The 19,738-nt window shown below is 35.8% G+C and overlaps 1 protein-coding gene and 1 long non-coding RNA gene across 2 annotated transcripts in view; one reads left to right on the forward strand and one right to left on the reverse strand.

Moving 5' to 3' along the window:
- Positions 1 to 1,917, forward strand: part of LOC125275000 — a 34,478-nt gene extending 32,561 nt beyond the window's left edge. The window contains exon 4 of the long non-coding RNA XR_007186362.1: positions 1,773 to 1,917. This is a non-coding gene — a long non-coding RNA (uncharacterized LOC125275000). The remainder of the gene's footprint in view (positions 1 to 1,772) is intronic.
- A 27-nt stretch (positions 1,918 to 1,944) lies between these two features.
- gnrhr1 (gonadotropin releasing hormone receptor 1) lies at positions 1,945 to 18,956 on the reverse strand. Its single transcript, XM_048201605.1, has 4 exons — positions 18,431 to 18,956; positions 14,077 to 14,608; positions 8,738 to 8,945; positions 1,945 to 5,715 (listed from the first exon to the last, which is right to left on the reverse strand). The coding sequence occupies exons 2-4, from the start codon at positions 14,605 to 14,607 to the stop codon at positions 5,309 to 5,311; spliced, it is 1,146 nt and encodes a 381-aa protein (XP_048057562.1). The 5' UTR covers position 14,608; positions 18,431 to 18,956; the 3' UTR covers positions 1,945 to 5,308.
- Positions 18,957 to 19,738: the final 782 nt, after the last annotated feature.

A 19,738-nucleotide genomic window follows, 5' to 3' on the forward strand; every position in this document is an offset into this window, starting at 1 on the left:
CTATGGCTCAGTCGTTCTCTTTCTATGAAACCTGTAAACCGCATTCACCGGTTCCAACTCTATAGCGACAATAACTCTATAGCGGTTGTCCAGAGCACTGCAGTTATTTTTCATTTAAACTACTACAATCATTTTCATGACTGTTCTCAGAAGTGCGCAGCCGCGCACGCGTGCAGCTTAGAGGGAACATTGCTGTTCACATTTCCAAACATTTATTTTGCCATTAATTGTAATAATCCAGTGAGATTTTTGAATACACAATAAGACTGATAACAGCCGGTGCTCCACATGGAGATCAGAGCTCACCATCATCGAATCCGTCTGTGATTACATGAAGAAACATATGATACTGAGACAAACCAAATCCAGAAGAACTGTGGCCGTGTCTCCAAGAGATTTTAAGAAACCTGCCTCCAAAGCTACCTGAAAAATGATGCCCAAGTGTACCTGGACAAGAGCAAAGGGTGGTCACACAAAATATTGTTTTGATTTAGTTAAGATAAGTTAATTGATAAATAAAATCTATTTATAACAGTATTTTTTAAAACATCCTCACTTTTTTACAGCATTTTTACACAAGTGCCTAAAACTCTTCACAGTACTGTATCTTTGCAGGCAGGTTTCTTCAAGCATCTTGGAGACACGGCCACAGTTCTCCTGGATTAGTTTGTCTCAGTTTCATCTGTTTCTTCATGTAATCACAGACGGATTCGATGATGGTGAGATCAGATCACTGTGTGGAGCACCGGATGTTGTCAGACTCCTTGTGTATTCAAAAATCTCACTGGATTATTACAATTAATGGCAAAATGAATGTTTGGAAATGTGAACGGAAATTTCCTATTGACACACTACAGCAAAAGATATAAATAACTGGCTTAAAACCTCTTTTGGGGGGTGAAAATACTGACGTGCCTAAGACTTTTGCACAGTGATGTATATATATGTGTGTGTGTGTATATATATATATATATATATATATAATATATATATATATATCCCATTTTAATAGTGTTCTGAATAATTTGTGTTATTTCACAAAATGTATTTAGTTTTGATGACTTATAATGATTTATGAGAATGAGTACACTCTAAAAAATGCTGGGTTAAAAACAACCCAAGTTGGGTTGAAAATGGACAAACCCAGCAATTGGGTTGTTTTAACCCAGCGGTAGGGTTAAATGTTTGCCCAACCTGCTGGGTAGTTTTATTTAACTCAACTATTGTTAAAAAATTACTGTATTGCTTAATTAAAATGAACCCAAAATATGTTGGAAATGAACATTTATTAATGTTCAATGAATAATTATTAAACAATAAACATTTATTAAATTGTTTATTAATAAATTTAAATTAATAAACTATTAAATTTATATTAATAAAATATTAAAGCTTATTAATAAACATTCACCTTTTGTCTATTACTGTTGCCTCTAATTGCATCTGGTTTTTAATTTCCCAACTATTTTGGGTTCATTTTAAGCTAGCCATATAGCAATTTTTAAACAATAGTTGGTTTAAATAAAACTACCCAGCAGGTTGGGCAAACATTTAACCCAACTGCTGGGTTAAAACAACCCAATCGCTGGGTTTGTCCATTTTCAACCCAACTTGGGTTGTTTTTAACCCAGCATTTTTTAGAGTGTAGTGTCATCCCCACATCATCTGAAGACTGAGCACTTTTTAGCGTCACTCTTTGTTAACAAGCATCCTCAGGATTACCTTTCAAAACATGAAGGACACACAGCCTAATTTTCCCATGAATTGATTAGACACAATCCAGCCCCTTCGAGAACCCTGATGAATCCATCTCTTCAAGCACCTCTAAACAGCCATTGATGACTTGCGTTTGATTATCCTTCTGTTTTTTTGAGTTGACCTTTCATTACTGTGCCTTTACGATTCTCTGTCTATTAAAAAAAGGGACACACAAGGTGCTTTTGTTTTTCTTTATATATATATATATAAATACATATATACATACTGTTATACATACTGTTGACCAACTGTGAAGCACATTGCAAAAGCAATCACATTCATTCAGATCCTTAAATCAATGGAAGTGTTCACCCAAAAAGCTTCTCTCATTATTTTCTCAATAATCTCATTCCAAACCGTATGATGTTATTTTTGCTGTTTTTTGCTGCACAAAATGAAAATTGATTCTTTACACAGCTGTTTTACATACAACAGTTCAGTGACCATATAGAGCTCCAACCAAAATTTAAGCCATTACTCTTTCTTAAAGGGGTTCTGTTATGCTTTTTTACAAGTTCGTCTTTCTTTAGTGTCTAATGTTGCTGTTTGAGCATGAAAAACATCCTCAAAGTTACAAAGCACAAAGTCCCTCCAGCGGGACTTTATATCAGTGTCACTGTTTCTGAACTCCCTGAAACGCCTCCATTGCAGTCTTGAGTTTTCTTCCACGAACGAACACGTCACAATATTACTCATTTAAATAATTCCCGCCCAAGCAATACGCAAAATAAAGGGGCAGGGTCTGGTTGAGTTAGTTAGTAGTGTGTTAAAACTCATAGCTATGGAAAGGGGTGTGACATTTCTCAAACACGCTTGAAGGGGTTGACCAATCACAACACAATGGTCCAGCCAACCAATCAGAGCACATTGTGCTTTTCAAAAGGAGTGGCTTCATAGAGACGGGAACTAAGAGTGTTACTGACAGACTGGGAACAGAGGAGTGCAACAATGTCAAATACGTGAAAAATAAGGTGTTTTTTGAACATTCAAGCATGAAAACCTGTTCTAGTAGAGCCCAAAAACAAAACTCTGTAAAAGAGAATAACAGGTCCTCTTTAAATAAAAACATTTATGCAATCCAGCTCTCAAATATTTTGCATATTTGCTATTGCCAGAGACTTTCGATGATACTGATGTTCAACAATATGTTTTGTCAATTATTTGATTTGAGAATGAATAATGACTTACATAATAGACTTGGAATATGGTGTGAATAATATGAAATTATAAAAACATGAAGCTTTTTGAGCTCGACAGGTCACCATAAACTGTACTTGTATGGAAACAAGTAGTGTGAAGAAGTGTTGTTTTCAACAACATGGGTTGAATTATTATTTTTTGGGTGAACTATCCCTTTAAGGCTGGATGGTCTATCCACATTAATTTTTAATCACAATCACACACAACAAAGATTTTCTGGAGAGCCATGCAATATCATCACCACAATACACCGCACACAAGAATGAGTGAATTCAGTGAAACACGTCTATGGCGATTCCACAGATAAACACAGTGTGTAAGCCTGAACATTTGAATGAATGATTCATGTGCTAAGGCCATTTTAAAACATTAAGCCACATTCCTAAACAGGAAGCGGAGAGGAAGTGTTAGATGGGCAATGTGTCAGAGAAGCTTTTAACTGGGTTGTCGCTCTGAACTCTGAGCTATAATTAATTCGAGATCATCATCAACTGATTCCAAACACGTAAGCTGTTATGCTTGTGGTCCATTAATGAGGCACTGTATATTTATTACCCTGTTCCAGACAGGCAAATATCTCACATTCAAGGTATTGCCTGAGATATTGTGCTGCTATTTGATCTTTTACATTCAAATTTACCTGTTGTTACATCTTTCTAGAAGATCTAAGCTTGAAAACACAATGTGATACTGTTGCTGTTCCATGTTCAATAGTAAGTGCATTCAAGTCCAATTCAAGCAAATGCATCATAGTTGCACAAACCATAAATACAAGACACCATCAGCAGCATATCTCCGCTGTCGGGCGGAAACCTTGTATGTACAAAACTGCTACTTTTCAGGAAATGGAAAAAACACTGACAACACAGTGTTTAAGTTGATATTGTGGCTTTATATGGTCAGACACTTGCGTGTGTCATTTTTATTAACATTATACCAAAATCAAGCTGAAATGGAGCTACAGTAAATGTTGTTGTCCATCATTAGAATGGCCGCATCTGAGGCAGTAAGTGCATCGTATTACATTTTCGTCAACCTACAGGTTATAATGTCTATTGCAACTATGTGGATGCTCAGTTTTTTCTGTCATTTGGCTAAAATCTCATGTCATGATCAAAAGATGAAGTGCTTCACACAGGCTGTTTAAGACAGTATTGGCTGTGACTCGACAACAAATGCTAAAGACACTCTTCTCTGCTCCTCATATACATACAACATTAGCCTTTATATATATAGGGCCCTATCATAAACCCGGCGCAATGCAAAGCCAGGCATGACGCAAGTGTTTTTTGCTAGTTTCAGCCTGGTGTAGTTATCATTTTAATGTCTAGCGCCCACGTTGTTTAATTGCAAATGCACTTGCACCCATCTGTTCGCCATTGGGCATGCTGGTCTGAAAACGAGGTGTGTTCAGGCGCATTGTTGGCGTGTTGCTATTTTGAGGCAACTGAAAACGACTGTGCCATTGACCAACCTGCTCTAAAGTTTTTTTTTGTTATTTAAAGGGTGCATTAATAATATGTGCCTATATGTGCATACACTCTGCTTGTTGCACACAATGGGACGCGCAATATTAAAAATAAAAGGATTCCTCTCTGGAGAAGTCTTTCTGCTTGCAAATTTCACCATTTAAATAGCGAGTCCACTATGGTGCAAGCGCAACTGGCTTTTAAAGGGAATGGGAGATGAGACTCTGATTGGTTTATTGCACGTTACGCCCAAAACACACCCATGACTCATTAAGAGACTATGTACAACCCTTTTGGACCATGCACCTGGCGCGCCGACCGTTTTTCCTGTTGTTAAAGTAGCAAAAGTGGATTCGGAAATGCCCTAAGTGCACCTGCGCCATGAGCTTCAGACCATGAGCTTAGATCGTTAAATTAGGGCCCTAAGACATTTCTTTACTCAAGAAACACTATATATATTATAGTGTTTCTTGAGTAAAGAAATCGCATTACTTTAAACAAACAGTTCTTTATTCACGCTTGCATTGCATACAAGCAGAGATGCTCCAAAATGTGTGCAGCACTTCATTCACTATATGATAGAGGCGGGTGGAGTTTTGACTGACAGTTTGAGGATCCAATGGAGTTACGAGGTTCAGTCACAAGCTCTGTTTAATACTTTTCATTAGTTAAATGTTTGCAAAACCCACTGACAGCCGTAAAGGGCGACCAATATTAATGATTTATGAAAAAAATAAAAATATGGAGAGACAAGGTTTCCGCTCGACAGGAACGATATATAGATGTCTGGAAAACAGAGTGAAAGCTCCATATTTTTTTGTTCAGAGGGCAAAATCCACACCTCAAATTGTAACTTTAGCTCACTGAGGTGTCTTGACCCTCTATGCTTGTTGTCCGCTGGGCTGGTCACCACTTCCGAGGTCCGACTCGGCTTCTCCGCTCGCGCCCCCTCTCCTTGCGGCGAGTCGAGTCAGTGATTTAGGAGAAGAGTTTTGGTTCCTTCTGCAGAAGCAGCTGGCTATGTCCGCTCGGAACGAGGGTGTGAAGAAACCATAGATGACCGGGTCGCAGCACGTGTTGAGGTTGCCGAAGACGAAGAGGGCGTGGTGGACGTATTCCGGCATCAAATGCAGCATTCGAGGCTGGAACCAGTACCAGATGCCGAGCAGGTAGTACGGCGTCCAGCACACCACAAATGATGCCACAATGATGATGGTCATCTTCAGGGTCTTCATGCGTGCCTGCGGGATTATGTCAGTTCCACTGCGTCTCAGACAAGGTTCCCCACCTAGAAAATCAAACATTTGACCTGCTTTATCATTTTGACCAGTTTTATACATTGAATGAAAAAATGAAAAACTCTGCTTTCTAATGATAAGAATTACACTGCTAAGAAGATGTTCTTGCTTAGTATTTTTGTCTTGCTTTTCATTAAAAATATCTAAAAAAACATTCTTAAATCAAGATACATTTACTTGAGAAGCAAAATGACTTAAGATATTAAGGGGTTATATCAATCAAAAACATTTACTCACCCTCAGGTTGTTCCAAACAGAACAAAGACATTTTTACAGGTTTGGAACTTGAGGGCAAGTAAATGAAGACAGAATTTTCATTTTTGGATATCCCTTTAAGTTTTGTATTCTGAAAAAAAAAAAAAAAAAAAAAAAAAATCATCAAAATTAAGTGAGTTTGTGATTAAAATAAACCCAGTGGGGTCAGAAAAATAAACTTTTATTATTTTTTTTTAAACCAACAAACAGTACCCCCTTTTTTTAAAGCACAAACTCACTAAATTTTGATGATTTTTTTAATATCTTAAGTAATTTTGTTTCTCAAGTTCTTGTACTTTGATTTAAGATTGTTTAGATATTTGTACTGGAAAACAAGGCAAAAATACTGAGTAAGAAAATATTTTTTTACATAAGAATTATGCTTCCAAACGGTTGTCAACATAATCAATCAGTCTGTCATGAAAACATGTTTTTGAGAAAATGGTTTCTAAAGTACGGAAGAGGATTAGGGCCAAGCAATAATAAAAAATAAAACCATCTCGAGATTAAAGTTGTTAAATTTCGAGAAAAAACTTGTTAAATTTCAAGAAAAAAGTTAAAATAAAATGTTGAGAATAAAGTCATTAAATTACGAGAAAGTCGTTAGATTATGAGAACAAATTCGTTAAATTACGAGAAAAGAAGTCGTTAAATTATAAGAACAAATTCGTAATTTAACAAATTTGTTCTCGTAATTTAACGACTTTTTTCTCATAATTTAATGACTTTATTCTCAACATTTTATCTCGACTTTTTTCTCGAAATTTAACGACTTTTTTTCTTGTAATTTAACGAATTTTTTTCTTGTAATTTAACGAATTTGTTCTCATAATTTAACGACTTTTTTCTCATAATTTAATGAATTTATTCTCAACATTTTATCTCGACTTTTTTTCTCGAAATTTAACGACTTTTTTTCTCCTAATTTAACGAACTTGTTCTCATAATCTAATGACTTTTTTTCTCGTAATTTAACAATTTTTTTCTCGAAATTTAACAAGTTTTTTCTCGTAATTTAACGAATTTGTTCTCGTAATTTAACGACTTTTTTCTCATAATTTAATGACTTTATTCTCAACATTTTATCTTGACTTTTTTCTCAAAATTTAACGACTTTTTTCTCGAAATTTAGCGAGGTTTTTCTAGAAATTTAACAAGTTTTTTCTCGAAATTTAACGACTTTTTTCTCGAAATTTAACGACTTTTTTTCTTGTAATTTAACGAATTTGTTCTCGTAATTTAACGACTTTTTTCTCATAATTTAATGAATTTATTCTCAACATTTTATCTCGACTTTTTTTCTCGAAATTTAACGACTTTTTTTCTCGTAATTTAACGAACTTGTTCTCATAATCTAATGACTTTTTTTCTCGTAATTTAACAATTTTTTTCTCAAAATTTAACGAGTTTTTTCTCGTAATTTAACGAATTTGTTCTCGTAATTTAACGACTTTTTTCTCATAATTTAATGACTTTATTCTCAACATTTTATCTCGACTTTTTTCTCGAAATTTAACGACTTTTTTCTCGAAATTTAACAAGGTTTTTCTAGAAATTTAACAAGTTTTTTCTCGAAATTTAACGACTTTTTTCTCGAAATTTAACGACTTTTTTTCTTGTAATTTAACGAATTTGTTCTCGTAATTTAACGACTTTTTTCTCATAATTTAATGAATTTATTCTCAACATTTTATCTCGACTTTTTTTCTTGAAATTTAACGACTTTTTTTCTCATAATTTAACGAACTTGTTCTCATAATCTAATGACTTTTTTTCTCGTAATTTAACATTTTTTTTCTCGAAATTTTACGAGTTTTTTCTCGAAATTTAACAAGTTTTTTCTCGTAATTTAACGAATTTGTTCTCGTAATTTAACGACTTTTTTCTCATAATTTAATGAATTTATTCTCAACATTTTATCTCGACTTTTTTTCTCGAAATTTAACAACTTTTTTTCTCGTAATTTAACGAATTTGTTCTCATAATCTAACGACTTTTTTCTCGCAATTTAACAAGTTTTTTCTCGAAATTTAACAACTTTAATCTCGAGATGGTTTTATTTATTTTTTTTATTATTGCTTGGCCCTAATCTTCTTCCATACCAAAGAATCCAAACAATTCACAGATTTTAATAAAAGAATTAGTAATAACTCAAACTCTGTAGTGCCGTTTGAATTGAGGCAGCTACAGTGATCTATCACAACACATGAAAAAGACATTTATTTTTAGAAATTCATAATAAAATTGAAGTAATTTGAAAAGAAAGAATTTGCACTAGTGGCCAAAAGTGATGTCTGGAGGGGATATTTGTTTAAATATGAAGGGAGAACGAAACACTAAACTTGGTTATGGTATTTACTCAGGAAAAAGCATACACTGACTACAACATAATCAGTTATTAATATTTAATTTGTTCTTTCTTATTTGTGTATGTGTTCATAATTTCTTTGTATGACAGCCTGGCCAAAAATTATATCACACAATTTGGCACGGTTTATTGCGTTCTCATAAATAAAACTATTGACTCCAAGCACAACTAGCGATACGCTTATAAAATCTTTAACAAATTATTAATAATATTTGAATAAAGGGTGAAGATGTCACTGACATCACTTTTGGCCACTACTGTACATCATTAGTGGCTGAGAAGAAAGTTCTTCATCAAATTCAATACAAATGGAACTATGGGAATTTGGTTGGAGTTACACTGTATATCAATGACAGGGACCATGTCAGAAGAGAGCAAAAGTCAATTACCCTTTCCTTTACCACGAGGCATCTGGCGGTTGATTTCCACGAGGATTCGAGTATAGCAGAAGCTCATTACCAGTAGAGGGAACACATAGAGGGTGACAAAGTGGAACATGTTGTAGGCTGTTTCCTGCCAGCGCTGCTGGAAGCTTCCATGTGTTACACACTGCACAAAGTCAACTCCTTCAGCCTTAATTGCTCTGAAAATAAATAACTGAAACGATAAAAAAGCAATTTATAAAGAAAAGTATAATAAGAGATGTTTTTATTTTATCTAAGCTTCACTTCTCGAAAGCATTGTGAGTCTAACTTGATCATAGAAACCTTTGGTGCAGTTGGTTTACGATCAATTTAGGCTCACGATGCTTGTGGGAAATGCCGCCCTGGACACTTGTTTCTTAAAGGCATAGTTTGCATAAAAAATTTAAATCCTGTTGTCATTTACTTGTTCCAATCCAGTATAATATTATTTCACCTACAGAATGCGATGAAAATTTGAGTTTCTCAGGCAAAGCTGCTGTATAGCAAAAACACCAATTTTATAATACTTCTTTGCATCCTTTTTGCATCTCCTCCTAGAGCTTTAAACCTACAACCACCAAACTCAGGTCAGACCTTCAGACTGTTCTTACGCTTTTCTAGCTGGAAAACGTACGTTTTTTGTTAAATGGACTACGAAATATGACATAAACTTTCATTGAGGGGGTCAAAACTTTTGTACAGTAACTCTAATGGAGTATTTAAGCTTCATCCACCAAGTATTGATCACTAACAAAGCTTAGCAACTAGCTTAGGACATGGTGCATCATACTAAAACATGCTAGCAACATATTAAAGGTGCCATCGAACATTTTTTTAAAAGATGTAATATAAGTCTAAGGTGTACCCTGAATGTGTCTGTGAAGTTTCAGCTCAAAATAACCCATAGATTTTTTTTAATTAATTTTTTTAACTGCCTATTTTGGGGCATAATTAGAAATGCGCAGATTCAGGCTGCGGCCCCTTTAAATGCTCACGCTCCCCGCCCACGGTGCTCGCGCTTGCCTTAAACAGTGCATAAACAAAGTTTACACAGCTAATATAACCCTCAAAATGGATCTTTACAAAGTGTTCGTCATGCATACTGCATGCATGCGTCGGATTATGTGAGTATTGTATTTATTTGGACGTTTACATTTGATTCTGAATGAATTTGAGGCTGTGATCTGTGGCTAATGGCTAATGCTACACTGTTGGAGAGATTTATAAAGAATGAAGTTGTGTTTATGAATTATACAGACTGCAAGTGTTTAATAATGAAAATAACGACGGCTCTTGTCTCCGTGAATACAGTAAGAAACGATGGTAACTTTAACCACATTTAACAGTACATTAGCAACATGCTAACGAAACATTTAGAAAGACAATTTACAAATATCACTAAAAATATCATGATATCATGGATCATGTCAGTTATTATTGCTCCATCTGCCATTTTTCGCTATTGTTCTTGCTTGCTTACCTAGTCTGATGATTCAGCTGTGCACAGATCCAGACGTTAATACTGGCTGCCCTTGTGTAATGCCTTGAACATGAGCTGGCATATGCAAATATTGGGGGCGTACATATTAATGATCCCGACTGTTACGTAACAGTCGGTGTTATGTTGAGATTCGCCTGTTCTTCTGAGGTCTTTTAAACAAATGAGATTTATATAAGAAGGAGGAAACAATGGAGTTTGAGACTCACTGTATGTCATTTCTCTTGTTATTTAACTATGCCAAGATAAATTCAATTTTTTATTTTAGGGCACCTTTAAAACATGCTTACAACATGTTAAAACATTATCAGTGTCTGAAATCATGCTAGAAACATGTGAAAACATTGCTGCAATATGTTAATTCATGCTAGAAACTTGCCTGCAATGTTTTAAATCAAGCTAGAAACTTGCATGTTTACAATGTGTTAGAACTTGTTTACAACATTTTATTGAGAAAATTAAAAATATTTTTGAGAAAAAAATTTCAAGCTTTTCAAAGATGTTTCAAACTTTCAGACAATCAACATCAAAGTAGCAATTCCATGCAAGTTCTAAAGTGCTAAAGTGTGTGAACTGTAAACCTTCGAAGAATCCAAATATACCTATTTTTATCGTTTTACACATTTTGCAAGAGCAAGACAAAGGATTTTCATGTCATGACAGCTTGTTTTGAGATGTCAAAAATCTCCTCAGTTTTGCTGCATTGTAGGTGTTTCCCTTACATTTGGGCTCTATGGGATATAAAATGGATTTTCAATAGGGGAAAGACTTTCTGCTATCTCCAAATATCATACATTCTTGTCATGTTATCACCTTGTGCTTTCAGATAAAAGAAATTCATTTGTTCCATGGCTGCATTATTTTTTTCATGTGACATATTTCTCTATATTCTCCTGCACAATTTATCAGGTAGCACACAGTGTGACAGAGGGAAGCCCATTTTTTTCTCTGGGGGAGGTGTGTGAACAGAATACAGGAGCAAGGAGCTAAAGATATACTGATACCCACAATTCACCACCCACTCTGTCTTTACAGTTGGATCTCTTTCCAATTATCCATGGCTGCCTAACTGACCTTGTCTCAGACAGGCTTCTTTATCTCACTTGTAATTATTTTAAATGCTGTGGTCACATCCACAGGCTGCTAAAAATGACATTACTGGAAATAAGTGTGTGGAGGGAAACAGAGACACACTGACAAGATTCAGTCAGGCATTTTAAAGGTTATAGAAAATGCCCTGGGACTAGTGTAGCTTGACAAATAGGATCTATAATCAATGCAGCAAGTGCTCACTGAAGAGTCACTAATCCAGGGTCAGTTATTGCATTACTTTAAGCTATAACTGATTGCTTAAAGAAATGCTTGAGCTTTGATGGCTATCGGGAAATGTGTGAGGTAGACTGAAAGTGCAATTTCCCTAAAAACAAACAACATACACGATTTCAATTTAATTCAGTTTGAGATAAAACTAAACTTGGTTCAGTTTGGCAATGTGCCACTTTACTTCAATTTTTGCACCACTAACATCAGCAAATGGAATTGCACTTCTGTTTTCAAACAGGTTTCCAGAACACTTAATCCATTTGCCATTGTTGGGATAAACAAGCAGTTCCACCTCCTCATACTACTTTATTGAATCAGTGTTATGTTGGAATAGTTGGGATACATTGCATTTTTTTGGGAAATCAAGTTAGGAACAGCTTGCTAAAGCTGAAGCACCGAGGCTTTCCTCTCGACTGTATGATAAAATGGTCAATTTTTCAAAGCTTTTTAAAGGTGCCCTAGAACTTTTTAAAAAAAGATGTAATATAAGTCTAAGGTGTCCCCTGAATGTGTCTGTGAAGTTTCAGCTCAAAATACCCCATAGATTTTTTTTATTCATTTTTTTAACTGCCTATTTTGGGGCATCATTAACTATGCACCGATTCAGGGCTACTGGCCCTTTAATTCTCGTGCTCCACGCCCACGGAGCTCGCGCTTGCCTTGAACAGTGCATAAACAAAGTTTACACAGCTAATATAACCCTCAAAATGGATCTTTACAAAGTGTTCGTCATGCATGCTGCATGCATGCGTCGGATTATGTGAGTATTGTATACTGTTATATTGTTTACATTTGATTCTGAATGAGTTTGAGGCTGTGCTCCGTGGCTAATGGCTAATGCTACACTGTTGGAGAGATTTATAAAGAATGAAGTTGTGTTTATGAATTTTACAGACTGCAAGTGTTTAATAATGAAAATAGCGACGGCTCTTGTCTCCGTGAATACAGTAAGAAACGATGGTAACTTTAACCACATTTAACAGTACATTAGCAACATGCTAACGAAACATTTAGAAAGACGATTTACAAATATCACTAAAAATATCATGATATCATGGATCATGTCAGTTATTATTGCTCCATCTGCCATTTTTCGCTATTGTTCTTGCTTGCTTACCTAGTCTGTTGATTCACCTGTGCAGATCCAGACGTTAATACTGGATGCCCTTGTCTAATGCCTTGAACATGAGCTGGCATATGCAAATATTGGGGCGTACATATTAATGATCCCGACTGTTACGTAACAGTCGGTGTTATGTTGAGATTCGCCTGTTCTTCGGAGGTCTTTTAAACAAATGAGATTTATATAAGAAGGAGGAAACAATGGAGTTTGAGACTCACTGTATGTCATTTCCATGTACTGAACTCTTGTTATTTGACTATGCCAAGATAAATTCAATTTTTAATTTTAGGGCACCTTTAACATGTGTATGTTTCAGGTGTATCTTGTGGTCAAAAGGATGAATAACCACCTAGCAATCAGCTTTATTTCAATTGCTGAAGGCAATTCTAATTATTTTCAATTGAACTCAATTGCTGATTACAATTTTGTAATAGTTTTAGTTGACAATAACAACAGTGATTGCTTATGAATCAGATTCTGAATCAGTCATGTGTTTTTTGGGGGGTTTTTTACAGCCAAATGAAGCTTCAGACGTCATAGATGACATGCTTTTGGCCAAATTTAACATCACTAATCAGATTTTTTTGTAAAAATCTATGAAATTGAGCAAACAGAGTTTTGAAAGCCTTCTCTTCATATTAAGCTGTAATTGGACAAAATATTTTACAGTTTTTTTTACAATCACTTTGCTACTATTTTCAGAATCTTGAGGTCATTTTTCAAAGCTCTAGACACAAAATTCAAAACGGTTATCACTTGTAACACAGGCTGTCTAATGTTCAAAACAGTGCATTGTGCATTCACATCTTTAAAGAAATCTTGCACTTGCACAATCATTGGTTCAAAACACAAATTTACTGTGAAATGCCACTGAAACATAACTATAGATCACCCACACACAAGCAACCGATAGTTTCACTGTGTCATTGTTCGTACAATCATTAAATATTGTAAATAGGTGATACAGGTTTCATTATGGTACTACATGTACAGTAAATACATCTCTGTAAAGTACTGCAGTAGTAGAGAAAATACTACAAACACATTGGAATCATTGAACAAATGTTGTAACATATTGATGCAAAACACTACAGTACAATTAGATTACAGTTAGAGTTGTAGAGTAAAAATGTGCATTTTGATCATTGGTTGTGAGTTTTGTGTCTAGAGTTGTGAAAAATGACATCAAGGTTCTGAAAATAGTAGCAAAGTGATTGTAAAAAACTGTAATGAAAAAAGACATATCACCTTTAACAAGTGTTTTGAAACACAAATATTATCATCCATCTATAAATCCTCCAAGACAGTTTTGTGCTGCTCCATAGCAAGACAAGTCACACACGTGACAACTCCAATTAATATAACATCTTGTTCACTTACCTGTGGAGAGGCAAGCAGGATGCTGAGGATCCAGGCAGCCAGCAGCATCCTCCTGTTCCTGCGACCGGCATCCAAAGCTTCTAGTGGGTGCAGGATTGCATGGTGCCTGTCCAGACTCACCACCACCAGGATAAATGCTGACGAATGCATGGCGAAGAGCTTGAGGAAGCAGAGGAGCTTGCACATGGCGTCGCCGGCATACCACTGCACTGTGATATTCCATATGGCGTCGAGTGGCATCACTACAAAAGTCATGACCAGGTCAGCGGAGGCCAGGCTGGCAATGAGCGGCCTCAGGTGGGAGGCCAGGCGGCGTCCTCGTCCCCTGGTCACGCTGATCAGCACTGAGAGGTTGCTGATGGCTGCGAAGATGAAGAGCACCAGGGTGGCCACCACACGGAAGCGAGCAGCAACAGTGAATGTCGGTGTCTCCCAGTCAGAGGCAAATCGAGGAAAGGAGGCGTTCAGCAGAGAGGAGTTTTCCCAAATGCTCGTGGGACTCGCTGACAGGAGAGACACGTTTACTGACATCCTGTAAAGGCGGAAAAAAGAATTGTTTTGTTGGATGGTTAAGGCTTTTTGTGATACTCAAATGTATAATTATTGCAATATTCTATGACATTTCAGTCTCATGTGGATATTAGGGTTGGGTGACATTCAGAATTTAAAAACTTCCTCATTTTCAATTCATAAGTTGGAATTACATTAGGAATTTACAAGTAATGGCATTCTGAGTAATTAAGTGTTCTTCCATCTTTTTCAATAAATTCGTTAAATATAAAGAAGTGTACAATTATAGTGTTTTTGTAATAAAAAGTCTCTTATGCTCACCAAGCCTTTATTTATTTGGTCAAAAATACTGTATTGTGAAATATTTGTTATAATTAAAAGTAACTGTTTTCTATTTTAATATATTTTAAAATGTAATTTATCCCTGGGATCAAAGCTGAATTTTTTCATCTTCAGTGTCACATGATCCTTCAGAAATCATTCTAATATGCTGATTTAATGCTCAAGAAACATTTATGATAAATGCTGGAAACAATTGTGCTGCTTAATATTTTTGTCAAAACCTTTTTTGATGATATTTGATAAATAGAGAATTCAAAAGAACAGCATTTATTTAAAGTATAAGCATTTATTTGTGACATTTACAGTCACTTTTGAACAATTGAAAGTATTTTTTTTTAAATGACCCTAAACAAATGTAAATTAAGTATGCATTTCTATAGGTGACATTTCTGATCTGTTCGTCTTTAAAGGATTAGTTCACTTCAGAATGAAAATTTCCTGATAATTTACTCACTCCCATGTCATCCAAGATGTTTATGTCTTTCTTTCTTCAGTTGAAAAGAAATTAAGGTTTTTGAGGAAAACATTTCAGGATTTTTCTCCATATAGTGGACTTCACTGGGGTTCAACGGGTTGAAGGTCCAAATTCAGCTTCAAAGAGCTCTACACGATCCCAGCTGAGGAATAAGGGTCTTATCTAGCAAAACGATCGGTCATTTTCTAAAAAAAAATTAAAATGTATGTACTTTTTAACCACAAATGCTTATCTTGCACTGCTCTGCAATGCGCCACGCATTACGTAATCATGTTGGAAAGGTCACGCGTGAAGTACCACAGTAGGCAGAAGTACCACAGTCGGGCGAAAACACCGTTGTTTTACCTTTTTTTGTAAAGGGAGTTTGACTTAGTCTTTGCACATTCACTTTGTAAACACTTGCTCTGGAATTCCACCTTTCCAACGTGTTTATTTTTGCCTTTTTAGAAAATTACCAATCATTTCTCTAGATAAGACTCTTATTCCTCGTCTGGGATCATGTAGAGCTCTTTGAAGCTGCACTGAAACTGACATTTGCACCTTCAACCCGTTGAACCCCAGTGAAGTCCACTATATGAAACTATATTTTCCTCAAAAACATTAATTTCTTTTCGACTGAAGAAAGAAAGACATGAACATCTTGGATGACATGGGGGTAAATAAATTATCAGGAAAATTTAATTCTGAAGTGAACTAATCCTTTAAGGTCTATAAAACCATCTTTAAACTTCCAAGCAAGGCTTTGTCAAGGAATCGTTCACAGTTTGTCTTGCCGTGACAAACCTTCCTTTTCTAGTTTCAGATAGATATAAAGACAGACAGACATTCATGAGACTGACTCTCATTAATTGAAAGGCAGCCAGTTCTTCAATTCTGAATTTTGCTCAACTGTACATTATTGGCATTGCTTTGTGCACTTAATAATCCTTTCTAAAATTCAGCAAAACATTCATCCAGACATGAATATTCAGATCACATCACCTAGAGACCCTGATTCCCATTACATTACTGTCACCACAGAGGCATTTTTCACCCTCATGACTTTTCACCCAAACGTCTATCGCCCCCGCAGTCTAACATCCTCTGCATTTTCAATGCCCATGTGCCATCTCATCTATCTACAGATAAGAAACTCTTGCCAGGGGCCTTTATTCATTCTGGATCTCCTCTGGCAAATAGGGAGACCTTGGTTAAATGGCAGAGAGATAGATTACACCTCAGAGGTTTTTAAAGGTCTATATATAAACCTCCGACACAACTATCGGGGCTCTGCGCTGAGATTATGCACAGGCAGAATGAGATTCACAACGAAGTAATTCACACATACTGCCTTGTTCATCATTCTTGCTGATATCTTATTTGGTCACTTGGTTAAACATACTCTACACCTTTATGATAAGATTTGAATTAAATTAATAAAAATGAGTTCAATTGAGTGATTATGCGATAAGATAAATCGACATGGCTAACGTTCTTGATAACATCGTGAAGACAATGGTTTAATGGTTGAGGGTTCCCACGTGGGCTCTGGTTCTGATATAAATGCCCTATCATGCTGACAAATTGCTGTTGTCAGAATTTCCCTTCGCTCTGAAAGTGATATTGTCTTTTGTATAGCTGTAGTCAGGTAAACAGCATGGAGGTGATAGATAGAGAGAATCCTATAGTGAACACAACCTCTGCACCATCCTCCCCTGTTTCTGCACCTCCACACCGAATTGCATTTGTCAGTAATACATCTCTGCATTGTCACTGCAATTGTTCTTCATGCTTGGCATGAAATATATTCTTCAAAGAGTAGAAAATGTCTTGACCTGGAGACATTTATTTTTGCCTCTTCCAAAATCAATATGCATTTAAAAAAAAAAAAAAAAATCATGAAGGATATTAGGATAAATGAGCCTATGTATATGAAGTAGAGCTGTTATAATAGATCATATGCTTGGCATCACTGTCAGATCGCTTGAATGATTGCTGGACACCCGCCCGCTGGAATCATGGCGGATTTGCACTCCTGCCTCTTAATGTTGGTAAACATTATGCAAAAATATGCAAGGAAGAGTGCCTGCTATCATAACTCTTTAATATAGCATAAGTGCTGTCATGAATATGCAAATCTTAAGGGCTGTTAGAAATGCAAAATCAGAAAACTACTGGACTTTGATTTCTTTCTTACTTTCTTTTACACTCTGAATGTTGTTTTCTTGGGGGGATTCATCTTACAATGCTGTTTAGGAAACCATAAACGTTCCACTTCATCTTTAGGGATCACTGTCATCATAATCTCTGGAACTTTGCCTGTGAATTTGCTTAATTATATTCATATTCTTGCTCACATGACTAATGACTTGGAGCCAGTTAATTAAGATAGCGGTGATGAGAATATTAAGATTTGATGGCAAATTCATGTGCGAGTGGGCTGATATTTGCACTGGCTTAGAAGACTTTATAATCTGACCTATGAGAAGAGACAGAAAATAAAAAGAAATGATTTTTATACTTCTCACATTTGGCTATTTTTCTGTTGGATAGTTTTGTTAGGTGTTTACTTTAGCAGAAGTCAGCAAAGTAGAAGATTCTGACAAAGTGTCATGAAGCACATGTATAATAGCAAAAAAAAAAAAAAATGCATTTTACCATTTTTATTGACTAGTTAATGTATGCCAAATATTGGTGCGATATGATTAAAAATTCATCTACATTATATCAATGACACTGTTTTCCTTGGCTCGCCTCAAAAACTTTCATGAAAACATACATGCAGGATTCATCAATGAAAGTTTTTTCGTCCATTTACTTTAGTTTCTTAAAACAGAAGTGATTCTGAAATCAATTCCAAACTTAGACCTTTTGTCTGTGTTTCCAAACCTAGTGAGCTGTCTACCATCTATCATACTTTGATTAACATAAAATTTATGATCATGCACTATGATGCCAAGAAATGCTGTCAAGGTATGCTGTTTAGGAAACTAGGTTTTGTCTCCTCAGTAAGCTCATTACAGCAGAACATGATAGAGTTAGACTTACCTGTTTGCTGCAATATGTGATTTGTAGATTAATCCATGAATATTTCACTCAGTTATGTATATATTGGACATATGCTGCTCTAGAGAAAATAAGCGCAGTTCATTCAGCAGTCCGTTAACATGTCGTGTTGTTACGCGGTTAAATCCACGACAAGTCTCGTTCTCCTCCAACCCCCGCATGAGCTTGACGGCACCATGGACTCCTGTAGGGAACAGTTTGCCGCAGTCGACGGTAATCCACTCATCAGGGTGATAACGATACTCTCCCGGTGCAAAAGTTTGGTCGCTGGACGCTTTCGGGTAGTACGGCACTTTTTAAGAAGCTACATGTTGTTTTATTCGCACTTCTTGCCAAAAAGCCGACTGTTAAACGGACTCGCGGAGCTGTCCAGGTTCTGAAGAGTCTCCAGTGGAGGAAGACAAGAGCTTTAGTGTGTGTACAGCAGCGCTGCTTCACCTTCAGACACTCGTCAACCGCACAGCAGCACAACACACACAGTGAGGAAACCTCAGCGTCACTACACTCTTACACGCTGTGAAATATTCCTCATTTTAGCTGGAAAACCTTTAAATCAAACAGTAAAAAAGAGTTAGTTGGTTAACTGTAATTTAGCTTACCATATACAGTACGGTCGACTTTATAGATATAGCCAGATAATAAAGCGCGCAGCCATCTTTAGAATCTTGTCTTTGAACTTCCATTTTTGCAGTAGCTCTGTATATTTCTGTGGCATTGCTGTCTAAGAGTAATTAGCTGGTGAAGAGCATTATAATGTTTGAAGCGGATGTCATAACAAATGTAAGTAGCCCAGGAAGATTTTAAAACGAGCGGTTCATTCATAAATCCGTAAGATCTTACCTTCATGCTGTGGAAATACAAACTGGAAGACTGAGGGAGTGCATCGCGCCTTTTTTTTTAGCGTTGTATTTTTTATTTTATTTTCTTACATTGCATAAACTAAACATAATGCCAACTATTGTAAAACACTCACATACTAATACTAATTTTACTGTACAATTGCTGAAATATTTTATATGAAATTGTCCTATAGCCGAATTAATGAGGAAATGTACAGAATTCAATTCAGATTTTAAGTAAAAAAAAAATTATTTTTATTGTTGTTATTAGTATCGTAATGTTTTATGTTGCATTTATGTTATTTAGTTTATGCATGTTGCATTATTTTATCTTTATGTCTTTGCACAATTCAACTTTGCTGAATAAACAAATAATTTCATGTACAGTATTAGCCAAAAGTAATGTCTGGAGGGGATATTTGCACAATACTTGCTTTTAATGACACTTCAG

The sequence above is a fragment of the Megalobrama amblycephala genome, linkage group LG9 (genome assembly GCF_018812025.1).
Source record: "Megalobrama amblycephala isolate DHTTF-2021 linkage group LG9, ASM1881202v1, whole genome shotgun sequence".
In the NCBI taxonomy this organism is placed as follows: Eukaryota; Metazoa; Chordata; class Actinopteri; order Cypriniformes; family Xenocyprididae; genus Megalobrama; species Megalobrama amblycephala.

Excerpts from the sequence above, each read along its gene's own strand:
- gnrhr1 (XM_048201605.1), bottom strand. The coding sequence starts at position 14,607 with ATGTCAGTAAACGTGTCTCTCCTGTCAGCGAGTCCCACGAGCATTTGG. Across the intron at positions 8,946-14,076 it reads TCCTGCTTGCCTCTCCACAG|TTATTTATTTTCAGAGCAAT; the intron begins GTAAGTGAACAA and ends TTATCGTTTCAG. Across the intron at positions 5,716-8,737 it reads GCCTCGTGGTAAAGGAAAGG|GTGGGGAACCTTGTCTGAGA; the intron begins GTAATTGACTTT and ends TTGATTTTCTAG.